The 13,866-nt window shown below is 36.9% G+C and overlaps 1 protein-coding gene across 4 annotated transcripts in view; it reads left to right on the top strand.

Moving 5' to 3' along the window:
* SNX4 (sorting nexin 4) overlaps positions 1–8,544 on the top strand; it is a 73,586-nt gene extending 65,042 nt beyond the window's left edge. For all 4 annotated transcript variants that reach the window (XM_078067011.1, XM_078067038.1, XM_078067016.1 and 1 more), the window contains exons 12-14: positions 343–488; positions 2,210–2,324; positions 7,362–8,544. In XM_078067011.1, the coding sequence (XP_077923137.1) occupies positions 343–488; positions 2,210–2,324; positions 7,362–7,409 (309 nt within the window). In that variant the 3' untranslated portion in view covers positions 7,410–8,544. The remainder of the gene's footprint in view (positions 1–342; positions 489–2,209; positions 2,325–7,361) is intronic.
* The last annotated feature ends 5,322 nt before the right edge of the window (positions 8,545–13,866 follow it).

Raw genomic sequence — 13,866 nt, 5'->3', positions numbered from 1 at the left:
TATTGTTGTGCAGCCAACCTCCAGAACTCTCTTCATCTTGAAAATTGAAACTCTATACCACTAAACATCAACTGTCGATTTCCCTTCCCTCCAGCCCTTGGCGGTCACCATTCTACTTTCTGTCTCTATGACTTTGACTACTCTAGATACCTTACATTAAGAAGAATCATACAGTATTTGTCTTTTTGTGACTTGTTTATTTCCACTTAGCATAATGTTCTCAAATGCATCCATGTTGTAGCATGTGTCAGAATTCCCTTTCTTTTTCAGGCTGAATAATATTTCTTTGTACATATGTGCCACATTTTGTTTATCCACTCACCTGTTTATGTTTCCTTTTAGACCGTGAGAACATTTTCTTTGAAGGGAATGACTACCAAGCTCTTTGGTCAAGAAACTCCAGAGCAGAGAGAAGCCAGAATAAAGGTGCTAGAAGAACAAATAAATGAAGGAGAACAACAGTTAAAGTCTAAAAATCTGGAAGGCAGGTAAAAATGCTGAGATGTTGAACAAAACTAGACATATGTACTACATGGCAGATTGTTTTTTTATACTGTTTCCCATCTTCATTAACATTCCTACATTATAGCCTGTTCTTCTAGGGCATTTTTTTTTTTAAGATTTTATTTTTAAGTAATCTCTACACCCAATGTGGGGCTTGAACTTACAACCCTGAGATCAAGAATCACAGGCTCCACAGACTAAGCCAGCCAGGTGCCCCTATACTGGTTCTCCTAAACTGTAGTGATTGAGGGGCACCTGGGTGGCGCAGTTAAGTGTCCGACTCTTGGTTCTGGCTCAGGTCATGATATTGCAGTTGTGGGATCAAGCCCCGCATCAGGCTCTGCGCTAAGCGTGGATTCTGCTTCAAATTCTCTCTCCCTCTCTCTTCCCCTCCCCCTGCTCCTGTGCTCTTTCTCTCCCTCTCTCTCTCTCTCAAATAAATAAATAAACAACTCTTTTAAAAAAAATAAAATAAAATGTAGTGATTGAATTCCTAAGAAATTTGAATTATCAAAAATCATGTTATAAAAACAGTTTTAGTATGGGGGAAAGAGTAAGAAGAGTTTCAACTTTATAATATTATTTTCCTGCACTTTTCCTGATTTCTGTCCTTTGCACACTCCCTTTGCCCTTTCTTCTCCATCACTTGACAAAAGCCTGATCGTTCTTCATTGCCCAGCTCTAGCGCTGCTTCCTTTGTGAGGCTTACTTCTAGCCTCGCTGGCTCTCGTAGCGCTTGGTTCATGCCATGGTAACATGGCAGTTTTGTTTTGGGTGGTCAGTTGTTCTCTGTGATTGTCCCTGGCTAGATTAAGTGCCCTTCAAAGTCAATGACTGTGTCTTTCATCTTTATGTTTCAACATCCTGCATTGGGCTTGGCATGTAATTATTCCATAAATATTTCTGGAAATGCAACTATCAAAGGTCTGCCATTGCAGTTTGGCTTATTTTCCTTATTGTTGTTTTTCATCTGATAATAAGTAGATCAAGGCCGACCAAGAGTCTATCATTGGTGTTGAGGTATTTTTGTTCATTTTTAGGACTGCTGGCACCAAATAAGTAAAAGTAAACTTTTATGAATGGGATTTAGAAAGACAAATGCCTCTCAGAATTTTTAAAACTCTGGTTGTCATTGAAAGCAAGTGTATAAGGGGCGCCTGGGTGGCTCAGTCAGTTGGGCCTCTGCCTTTGGCTCGGGTCATGATCCCAGGATGGCGAGTCCCTCTCCCTCTCCCACTCCCTGTGCTTGTACTCTCTCTGTGTCTGTCAAATAAATAAATAAAATCTTGAAAAAAAATAACTTCATGTGTTATAATAATAATAATTGTGATACATAATATATCTTGTCAAAAGAGTATATGTTTTCCAGTGACCCCAGGAGGGCAACTTCACATGGCCTCTGTTAGGCTTGTGAGCTGGTTCATAAAACCATCTAATGGCTGCTTTATAGGAATAATTTGAAGCTGGGATTCTTGTGGCAAAAATATTGATTATTAAAATGTAGATGAATGTATGACTGTTTCTCTGCTTCTTCTCCTAGTATAATTTTTAGGAAGAGAAAAATAGAACTATCTTATACAGACAGTAGCGTTTTCCTCCATATAGATAAATAAAAACCAACGCAAACGAGAACTGGTTATTAGAATTTATAATATAGTTAACTTAATTTGAGTAAGAGTGATGATGACTACACATTTTATTTCAGAGAATTTGTGAAAAATGCTTGGGCCGATATTGAACGCTTCAAAGAACAAAAGAACCATGATTTAAAGGAGGCCCTCATAAGCTATGCAGTCATGCAGATCAGTATGTGCAAAAAGGTAGGTGAGGGCACAAATATATTCAGAAGTGCTTACAAATTTCTTTAAAACTGATTTCTCTTATGTGGACCAGAGTGTTTCTTTTCATTTTTTAAAGCCCATTTCCCCCCCCTTTCCAGAATGTTTTCCGGTTTCTTCACTTAACGTTGAAAGAGTATTGTAACCAGAATGTTAATTATTGAGTCTTCACTCACCCAAAGTTCCACATTTGTATGCCCTGTTTATATCTAGTATCTGAAAATATATACCAACACCATTACTTGGCTTATATGATGTTCTTGGACAGGGGGTAAGATACTGTTCCTAACAGTGATGTATAGTACTTGGATTGGGAGATAGCTTAACCATGGTTTGGGGGAAATGTGGTTATGATACGGTTTGTTGTCATAGTAAGTCTGTCATGTGACTGATATCCATAGAAGAAGATAAGAACACGGAAGCTTATTCTGGTTCAAGTAAGTGTTTGGACAGTGCTGAAATCTTTAAAATGCTATTGTAAGAACGAAATATAAAACATTCCTTCTTTTTTAACCCACGATCTGCCTGTGTGTGTGTCAGTTAGTACCAATGGTTTACATATGTCTAGCGCTTCACAGTTTACCGACGTGCATTATCTCAGTAAATCATATAGCAAGATGATTTCTCACAGTTATGAAGACCTTCTTAGAGGGAAAAATCATACTCATATAAACAACTTGGGCTTTAATTCATCCAAAATGTGTATTTTCTGGCTAGACACCATCCCTTCCCTAGCCCTTTCCGCTTGGTATCACCAGCAGTGCACAGAGAGCAAAGATACTTTGAGATGTAAACACCAGACTCTAGAATTAGTCACATGGGCTCCTTTTGTATTGGCCAAATTCATATTTATGCCTCAGTTAAAGTGTAAGTTACTTCACATAGTGGATCTTTGAGGTCATTTAAGAGACGTTAAAATCATGAGTGATCCATCTGCACATGCCAATGGGTGAGTATGACTGTAGCTTGATAGTGTGTGTTTTTTTTAAGACTTTATTTACTAATACATTTATTTATTAGAGAGAGAGCAAGCAAGCGTGTGAGCGGGGAGGGGAGGAGCAGAGGAAGAGAGAGAATCCCAAGCCTACTCCGTACTGAGCGCAGAGCCTGATATGGGACTCGATCCCATGACCCTGAGATCATGATCTGAGCCTAAATCAGGAGTCGGGGCATCCAACTGCCTGAGCCACCCGGGTGCCCCACAGCTTGAGAGTGTTTTTATCCGTTGCTCTCTTCCTGCTAACTCTACTGCCTCCCTGCTCCACAGATTGCTTCACATTTAGTCTTTTTTTCTAACCTTTCTTTTTTTAATCTCGGGAGGTCTGAAAGATCAGATAACACAAATGTTTTAGAGTTGGTTTGGTTTTGTTTTCATAAAAGACTTATTAATAAGCTCCTTGTGATCTTCTGTTTTCTGCTTTTCCAAGTAAAAGGCAGACTGTATAATGGCTCAAAGGACTTTTCTCCCCACTTTACCTAGGGTGGGGTGGTTGAGGGTGCTGGAAATTAATCTCTGAATAAAGAAGATATCACTGTAGGTGTATTTGGATATGCTGTTGGATATCTTGTGTGTCTGCTCATGTGTCCTATGATTAACTATAGTAAACAAGTATACCCACATGAGATTAAAAAGATGTGTATTCACCTTATTGCCCAAGAACAGTACTATAAAGTTTCATCATGTATTTTTTTCCTTAAGTGGAATAGATTTTTATATGTGAAAATCTGCAGTATTCTTTTTTTTATGAACTTAAAATTAAGTACGAGAAGATAAGATTAATATTAGTTTTTCTTGGGTAAATATGGGTATCTATGTTTTGCTTATTTTACTTGTGTATTAACTTTTCAAATATACCATACTTTGTTATAAGGTCAGCTATCCAAAGTGGTAATTGAATATAATCAAATGACTAAATTGTAGTAGTAGTAAACCAAAACAAAAAACTTTTACAAGGATGCCTAGGTGGCTCAGTTGCTTACGCGTCTGCCTTCCGCTCAGGTCATGATCCCAGGGTCCTGGCATCGAACCTCATGTCGGGCTCCCTGCTCCGCCGGAAGCCTGCTTCTCCCTCTGTCCCTCCCCCTGCTTGTGTTCTCTCTCTCTCTGACAAATAAATAAAATCTTTTAAAAAATTTACTTCTAAGTGTTTTTTTGGTCAACCTTTTTGATAGTGAATTTTCTAATTTGTTGAATCAAGAAATACTTGATTGATTTTTAAGCTACTTTATCTTTTTTTTTAGTAAGAGGCTTTCTGTTTATTTATTTATTTTTTAAGATTTTATTTATTTGACAGAGAGATAGCGAGGGCAGGAACACAAGCAGGGGGAGTGGGAGAGGGAGAAGCAGGCTTCCCACCGAGCAGGGAGCCCGATGTGGGGCTCGATCCCAGAACCCTGGGATCATGACCTGAGCCGAAGGCAGACGCTTAACAACTGAGCCACCCAGGCACCCTACTTTATCTTTTTAAATTTTAAGAATTATCGTATGGAAAAAGATATTCCATGCAAATGGAAATGGGAAAAAAAAAAGCCAGGGTGGCAATACTTACATCAGACAAAGTAGACAAAATCGACTTTAAAACAAAGACTGTAACGAGACAAGGAAGGGCATTACATAATGATAAAGGGGCCAACCCAGCAAGAGGCTATAACATCTGTAAATATTTACCCAACACTGGAATACCGAAATACATAAAGTAATATTAACAGATATAAAGGGAGAAATTGATGGTAATACAGTAATGGTAGGGGATTTTAACACCCCACTTACATCAATGGATAGATCATCAAGACAGAAAATTAATAAGGAAACAGTATCTTTGAGTGACACTTTAGCCCACATGGCCTTAACAGATATGTGTAGAATATAACATCCAAAAACAACAGAATATATATTCTTTTCAAGTGTACATGGAACATTCTCCAGGATAATCACACATTTGGTCACAAAACAAGTCTCAATAAAATTAAAGAAGACTGGGATGCCTGGGTGGCTCAGTAGGTTAAGCCTTTGGTTCAGGTCATGATCCCGGGATCCAGGGATCAAGCCCCACATCAGGCTCCTTGCTTGGTGGGGAGCCTGCTTCTTCCTCTTCCTCTGCTCCTCCCCCTAGCTTGTGCTCTCTCTCTCTCTCTGACAAATAAATAAATAAAATCTTAAAAAAAAAATTTAAGAAGACTGAGATAATATCATCGTCTTTCCTGACCACAATTGTATAAACTGGAAATCAATCACAAGAAAAAAACTGGAAAAATACAAACATGTGGAGGCTAAAGAGCATGCAACCAAACCTCCAGTGAGTCAGTGAGGAAATCAAAGAGGTAATAAAAAAATACATGGATACAAATGAAAATGAAAACACAATGGTCCAAAATCTTTGGAACGCAGCAAAAGCAGTTCATTTTTAGTATATGTGCTGCCGAAGCGAGCACAGCAAAAGCAGTTCATTTTTAGTATATGTGCTGCCGAAGCGAGCACAGCGAAAGCAGTTCAAAGAGGGAAATTATAGGGCGCCTGGGTGGCTCAGTTGGTTAAGCAACTGCCTTCGGCTCAGGTCATGATCCTGGAGTCCCGGGATCGAGTCCCGCATCGGGCTTCCTGCTCAGCAGAGAGTCTGCTTCTCCCTCTCCCCGCTCTTGTGCTCTCTCTCTCTCAAATAAATAAATAAAATCTTTAAAAAAAAAAAAAAAAGAGGGAAATTATAGCGATACAGGCCGACCTCAAGAAACAAGAAAAATCTCAATCTAACCTTACATCTAAAGGGATTAGAAAAAGAACAAAGCCCAAAATTAGTAGAAGGTAGGAATTTAATAAAGATCAGAGCAGAAATATTACCATAAAGATAACATACTCTCATTGCAAAAATTATAAAAATCCAGAAGCATATTAGGTAAAAATTCTTCCCTTACTCCAGCAAATCCCTTTTGAAACCTCACCACTGTTAGAAACTTCGCGTGTGTCCTTCCAGACATTCTTGTACATTTACAGTAATTTAGAAAATAATTCCCCACAAAAAACAGGACTGCGTTACATGTGCTGGGGGTTGTTTTCATTTGCTCATTTGACGTCTCATGGACACGTTCCTATGCGAGTGCACAAGATCTCTTATCCTTTCTGACAACAAATACTTTTACTAGATACTACTTTATCCAGCCAATCTGAGACATTTTAAAGGATTTTTTTAAAAAAATTTGCTTTTTATATTTCATCAGGAGGAGAAAAATCAAAAGATTGATTTTTTTTTCTAGTGTTTGGAGCCTTGGTAACTTGATAAATATTGACCTACTTTAATGTTTAAGTATTAAAATATTGCTTCTTCATGAATTAGCAGTTATTCAAGAATATGTATCTTGTTTGTTAAAAAAAACCCCTTTGTTTCTACCAGTTGGTTAGATTTTACTATTTTATTTTTATATACATGCATTTTTGTTTAAGCATATTAGGTATGTATGTCATATTAACTTTGTGCTGAACGGCCTGCTAGAACCACTGGGGAGGCTTTGGTAATTTAGCCTGTTACTGGTTTTTATCACATTAGTTGTTAGACTAATAATTTAATAAGCCATTTTTAAAAAAAAAATCATTAATTTTTATTTAATTGTTAAATTAATAAGGTTTTTTTTCTTTTGTTTTAAGTATTACATAGAAAAACTGCCTGAGAACTTGTTTGGTTTACAAATAGAAATGATGCAAACATGTGATCTGAGTAAATGAGTTTATGTTATGAACCTTGAAAACTCAGTTTGCTAAAAAAAGAAGTTGTAGGAGCTCTTTTCCGCTCTTGAAGATAGGCTATGCAAATCTCTTTCTTTTTTCAGAAGCATTAGACATTCACTTCTATTAGCCATTGCCAGAAATAGTGTCATATTTGCTGGACTTGTTAGTTATTCCAGAAAGTGAAATTTAGCATACCAGTAAGCCAAAAACTTCGGCTTTCAGAATCCTTCCAAAATCACATTTTAAAGTTTTCTTTTCTTTTTTTGTTTTTTTGTTTGGTTGTTTGTTTTGTGTTGTCTTAGGGAATTCAAGTTTGGACCAATGCTAAGGAATGCTTTAGCAAGATGTAATCTTGTGAAATGAATTTCTCTTCAATCAAAGTGCCCCAGAACAGAAGCACAAGTAAATGAAAAAAACTTAAGTCGCTACCCAGTATACACAAAAATATGTATAAGTTGAGTCAATTCAACTTTCTTTAATTTGATTGTAGTTGTGTTCATATAGCACAAGAAGGATGTATTTTAATGAATATTAAATATTATAATTTGAGGTTTTGGGGACTGGTGCTGATTCCAAAAAGTTAATTTGATAATACATTATCAATAGATGGTTTGTCAGGCTTCTGAACCAATGACTGAATGTTAAGATGTTAGGTAATTTGTTTGTTTCAATGCCAGTTGTCTCCAATCTGTTTATGTAGGGAGTTTTTTCCTAAGATTGAATTCCTATCTTCACTTGCTAAGACCCACTAAGCTGTTATAGGGGGTTATTTTTTCTTGCCTTAGAGTTGAGCTGTTTGGTTTGACAAAGCTCAGCAGAAACTTAGTGTGAAATCTAAGATTTTCTCCCACATTCATTGATGCCCCCTATAACATTTGCATACACTAGAAAATGCCTTCAATTTGTGTTTTACCAGAATTTTGATACTGGTCAGAAATTTTATACCGTCAACAAAGAAGATTCAGCTTCTCAGATATATAGTGGAACACATTGTTATGATCTAGAAATTGCTATATAGAAAGTTTTAATTGAATATGTTACATATAAGCACTAAATTCTTCTCAAATAATTCTTAACCTCAGTGATGAGCCTAAATTTACTCTGCTTGGCTCTCTACACATGGCATTTCAGGGTACAAGATGTAGCATTTCAATGTGTAAGATACATGTAGTGAACATATGTGTTAGTATCTTCATTATTAACATCCTTCTTTTCTATTGCTTGGCTGTAATTTTTGTAAAGATAAATTATATTGTTTTTGTGCGTGTGTGTGTTTGTGTGTGTTTGTGGTATATGTTCAGAAGCCAAGCACCCTCATTTTGCTAGCTTTGCAGTATTTTAAATGTGTTCTCATTATTACTAATTATGTAAAAAAAAAATCCCCAGTACTGTTCAGCATTTGACTTTTTTACATGTTTAAAATGTTGCTGGATTTTTGTGCTGTTTGCCAAACTTATACAATAAATAAATGAAGTATTGTGCTGATTTTCATATGATTTTTGTTATTTTAACAAAGTTATCTATACATATTAGTATCGGATGCCTTGTGAGAAAATAATACATGCTATATTATGTTTTGAAGTGTTTAATTGTGTAAATTTATCTGAGGCCAAAATGTTGGGTTTTTCAAAAAATAAGATGCTAAAATGAGATACAATTTTTAAAAATTTACTGCTTTTTAAAAAAAGAAAATTGCTGGAGGCAAAGATCATCAAATAAAATAGCTTTACATTTGGCATTTAAAAATCAAAAGGCTTCTTCCCAAAACTAACCTTAAGCTAAATGTAAAATGTAGTAGATTTTTTTCTACTAGCTGATTTAGTTTGAGAAGGCCATTGTTACCTATGTTTTAAAAAGATGAATTAGGAAAAATATTTTTCTAAAACATGCAAATATTCACTTGATTGTATGTATATTTAGGAATATCTTGACTTGGGTTGACTTTTTAAAAAGTTTCATTTGATAGCACAAATCATTCCTTTAAAAAAAAAACAACAAACTCTTGAACTTGTTTTCTGTTTTGTTTAAGTAGGCTCCACGCCCAACGTGGGGCTTGAACTCATGATGTTGAGATTAAGAGTTGCGTGCTGTACGGACTGAGCCAGGCAGGCGCCCCCCTCAAAAACAAACAAACAAACAAGAAACTCTTAAAGAAGTTTTATGATGGGAATTATTTTTGGTACTATCCAGAATAAGTATAAAGAAAATAATCTGTGCAATAACCCTTTTCAAAACTATTTAAAAATCAGAATGCTAAAATGAATTATTAAAGAGGAGTGGGGTTTAAATCTTCAAAGCTAAATATAAAAATATAAAGAATGACTGAAGAAAAATGACTCATTACATTAATGTAAATAGTAACAGAGGAAGATCTCGTCCTGACGGTGTCCTAGTGATGCGGTTGGTATAGTCAAAGCATTAAAATTAACTGAAGTCATACGTAACCTTCATTTACACCCAAAACTTGAGTATGCCTGAGTGAGTCACTGGTAATTACAACATAGCATCCAAAACAGGAACTGCGGGTTCTTAAAATTCAAGCATCTTTAGAATAAACACACCCAGCTTGGAATGGAATGAAAAACCAAGAGTTATGTAACAGGAATGCTAGGCTTTTTATATCCTTATAATCCTTCTTTAGATTTATATGCATACTCTCCCCCTGCGTAGAATTTACTGATTTCTCATAAAAAGTTTTCCCTAAAAAAAAGATTTGGGAATTTCTTTCAAGGGTGAGTAACCCAGAGAAATAAATAATAAAAGGTCAGATCAGTAGAATTATACTTGCTTCCTAAATTATATAGCTTTAAATACCTATATATTTGAAAGGAAGGAATAAGCTATTGAAGAAAAGAGCAAATTAAATCCAAAGTAAGTGGAAGAAAGGAAGAGGAAAATTAATGGTATTAAAAATAGAGTTATAAAGCCAAAAGTTGGTTCTTTGAAAAGATTAATAAAATTAAACTTCTAGCAAACCTGGATGGAAAATGAAAAAGTACAAATTATTTCTATCAAGAATGAGATGGGAGATGTTACTATAGATCTTACAGACATTAAAAGGATAATAAGGAATATTATGGGCAACTTTAAACCAATAAATTAGATGAAGTCAGCAAATTCCTTTAAAAATATAGCTTACTAAAACTGATACTAGATGAAATAGAAAATCTGAGTAACCTTGTACCAAAGAAATTTATTATCAAAATTATTCCTACAAAAGAAAACTTCAGGTCTCGATGGCTTTATTGATGAGTTGTATCAAACAGTTAAGTAAGAAAAACCTTTAGTTCTACACAGACTTTCAGAAAATAGGGAAAAGGGAATACTTCCTTCCCATTTTTTTCATTTTTTTTTTTCTTAATGGGAACAGTATTACCACAGTACCAAAACTGGCCAAAGACCTTTTCAAGAAAAAAAAGTGACATATCAATATACATCATAGCCATAGACGCAGAAATTGTTAAACCATTAACTAATTGGACCCAGCAATATGTAAAGAGCATAGTATGTCGTGATTCAAGCAGAGTTTATCTCGGAATGCAAGGTTGATTTAACATTAAAAGTCAATTACTATAATCCCATCATATTAACACAGTAAAGAGTAGTACCTTATGATCATTTTGATACATGTAAAAAAAAAGATTCAACACTGATTTATGATTTAAAACTCAGCAAACTAGGAATAGAGGGAAACGTACTCTGATAAAGGGCATCTGTGGACAAGCTACAGCTAACATACATAATGTTGGGAAAGTCAAGTCTGTCACAGGACAGCTGCCTACTAGATAGTATGTGTCCCCATTTCTCCTCCCACCGTTGCTGACATTTGGCTGGCTTTCACCCCAACCTTCCTGCAACTATGCCCATCCCCTGTTGCTTCCTGTGCTCATTGCTGAGCCTTTTTCTCAATAATCATTGAACTCTGAAGCTCATGGATGCTCCATAGTTGAAGATCAGAGAGTATGTTCACGAGGTGAGCAGTCCCAAGTCTAGAATGTTTAGGGAATCTATTGATTCAGCAGATAGTTATAAAATCCATCCCCAGATGAAGGTGAAAGTAGTTGATTCAGCAGCTAAAAGCCCAAATGAATAAAACATTCCTTTTATGTAACTAGGTGATAGAAGCACCATTCAGCAGAAGACAAGGAGAAATTCCTAAATATTCAGTTGCTAAGGTCTTGATTTCAGAGGATATAGATTAACATGCATCAGATGCTTACTACTGGAGCCGAAACTGAGGCACAGTGCAGTGACGTGACTTGCCCGAGGTCCCACAGCTAGTAACTGTTAGAGCCAGAGTTTGAACCCAAGTAGCATGGATCCAGAGCCTATACTTTTTGAGGCTTTTTTTTTTTCCCTTTTGGAGGAGCAGGGGACTTCAGGTGTTAAGATACCTAGAGGAGACAGACTCATGATGGTGGGAGAGGGATGGGAAAGGTAACTTTCATGATGCTCAAACTGCAAGATATTTGACAAGAAAATGCCTTAGGTACTACTAGGAATGGGAGAGGAGGAGGAAACAGAATGAGGTGGTCTGTGGGGAAATAACAGACTAGATCTCCAACTTGAATTGTGTGCTTGTGACTCGCTTGGGGATCTAGTTAAAATGCAGACTCCTGATTCAGTAGTTTGGAGTGGAACCTCAGTCTGCATTTCTAACAAGCTCCTAGCTAATGTCAGTGCTACTGGTCAGACTTTGAGAAATGTGAAATACCACTAGCTGTCAAACCAAGACCCATCTAGGTACAATCATTTAGCAAATACAGAAAAATTTAGTAGTTATATAAAAGAAAAAAAAATTAGGCAACTCTGATTTCTTAGTTCAGTTCCAAGTTTACAAGTTTATAGTTTTTTTTAGATATTTTACATTTTTTTTTTTTTTAAGATTTTGAGAGAGAGAATGCGTGAGAGAGCACAAGCAGGGGGAGGGGCAAAGGGAGAGGAAGAAGCAGACTCCACACTGAGCAGGGAGCCCGATGCGGGGCTCCATCCCAGGACCCCGGGACCATGACCTGAGCCAAAGGCAGATGCTTAACCAACTGAGCCACCCAGGTGCCCCCAAGTTTACAAGTTTATATCAAAAGCTAAATTTAAAACGTGAATCCTTAATGATAAAGGTGAGTAGATGGGTAATAATGATAAAAAATTAAGACTAAATAATATGGTAATAGCAAAAATAGTATTAATGAGGCTTTCATCAAATATTGTGGAAGACATTAAATACAGTCATTTAGACATGAGTTTATCTTCGTGCCTTCTCAAAATTCCTCTAAAATGACAGGAGTTTTTGTTCTTATTTTTTTGTTTTAAAGTACCATTCAGGGCAATGGAAGAAAATACAACTGTGTACAATAAATGTTCACAAAATTTTATAAGATAAAAAGATGGAGGAGGTGCTAATTGACTTAGCAAAATGGTGGCCACTGAAACTTACATGCCAGTGGCCAGGGCTACTAATGAGAAGCAAGCTGCTTTATACCACCGAATTCCAGAAGGACTCAGGAATTAGAGGAAACAGGCATACTGGTAAGAAGGAATAGGTGTGAAGTTAAAAAGGGTGGGGAAAGGATTGGTTGAAAGTTTGTACCAGGAGCAATTCGATTATATGTGGAATCTAAAAAAACAAAGCAAATGAATAAACAAAAAGCAGAAACAGACCCGTATATACAGCCAACTGATGGTTGTCAGAGGAGAAGTGAGTGGGGTGATGGGCAAGATGGGGGAAGGGGAGTGGAGATACGGGCTTCCAGTTATAGAATAAAACAACAACAGTTATATGCCCAGGTCCCAGCCCTTTCTGCATATGCTTAAGAGACAGCCACTGCATTACCACGAAATTTCACATTAGTAAAATGTTCTAGGAAAAGTTAATATACAAAGAATTACCATCAGAATGGCATTAAGCTTCTCGAAAGAAAAATCTCTTGGTCACCAGAAAAGAATAGAGTGATGCCTTCAGAGTTTTGAAGAAAAATGATAGCCAAGCTAATGGCCAAACTGTCAATCAAGTGTGAGGCAGAACAAAGACATTTTTGAATATGCAGTCTCAAAAAATTCCTTTCCTATTCACCCTTTCTCAAGAAGCTCCTGGAGGATGTGCTTCACTAAAACAGGAACATAGACCAAAAATCAGGAAGCCATGGGATACAGAAAACAGGAGATCTAACATAAAAGAGAGATGAAAGGTATGCCCAGGGTATGGTGAAAAGGAATCCCAGAAAGGCACTGTCCAGAGTGGAGTCCGAGTTGGGGGACTCCAGGAGGAAGATCACTTGGAAAAAAGTTGGAATTGTAGGTTTAGGTATAGATTTCACAAATGTGGAATACTGAATTTGGAGGCCGTTGGAGTGGGATGATGTAGCCATAGAAAGAAAACAAAGCAATAAAAACACAAGGCTATTATAATACTCAGGAGAAAAGATGTTTTGCACGAAGAGAATCAGAAGGTACTACATGGCTCTGCAGTTAAAAATGTATACATAACTGGGGCGCCTCGGTGGCTCAGTCGTTAAGCGTCTGCCTTCGGCTGGGTCATGATCCCAGGGCCCTGGAATCGAGCCCCACATCGGGCTCCCTGCTCGGAGGGGAGCCTGCTTCTTCCTCTCCAACTCCCTAGGCTTGTGTTCCCTCTCTCGCTGTCTCTCTCTCTCTCTGTCAAATAAATAAAAAAATCTTTAAAAAAAAAAAATGTATACATAACTATAGGAGCGCCCGGATGGCGCAGTTGGTGAAGCATCCCACTCTTGATTTCAGCTCAGGTCATGATCTCAGGGTCGTGAGATGGAGCTCCATGTTGGCCTCTGCGCT

This window comes from Halichoerus grypus, chromosome 1, assembly GCF_964656455.1.
Source record: "Halichoerus grypus chromosome 1, mHalGry1.hap1.1, whole genome shotgun sequence".
Lineage (NCBI taxonomy): Eukaryota > Metazoa > Chordata > Mammalia > Carnivora > Phocidae > Halichoerus > Halichoerus grypus.
This window is presented reverse-complemented; position numbering and strand designations above follow the sequence as displayed.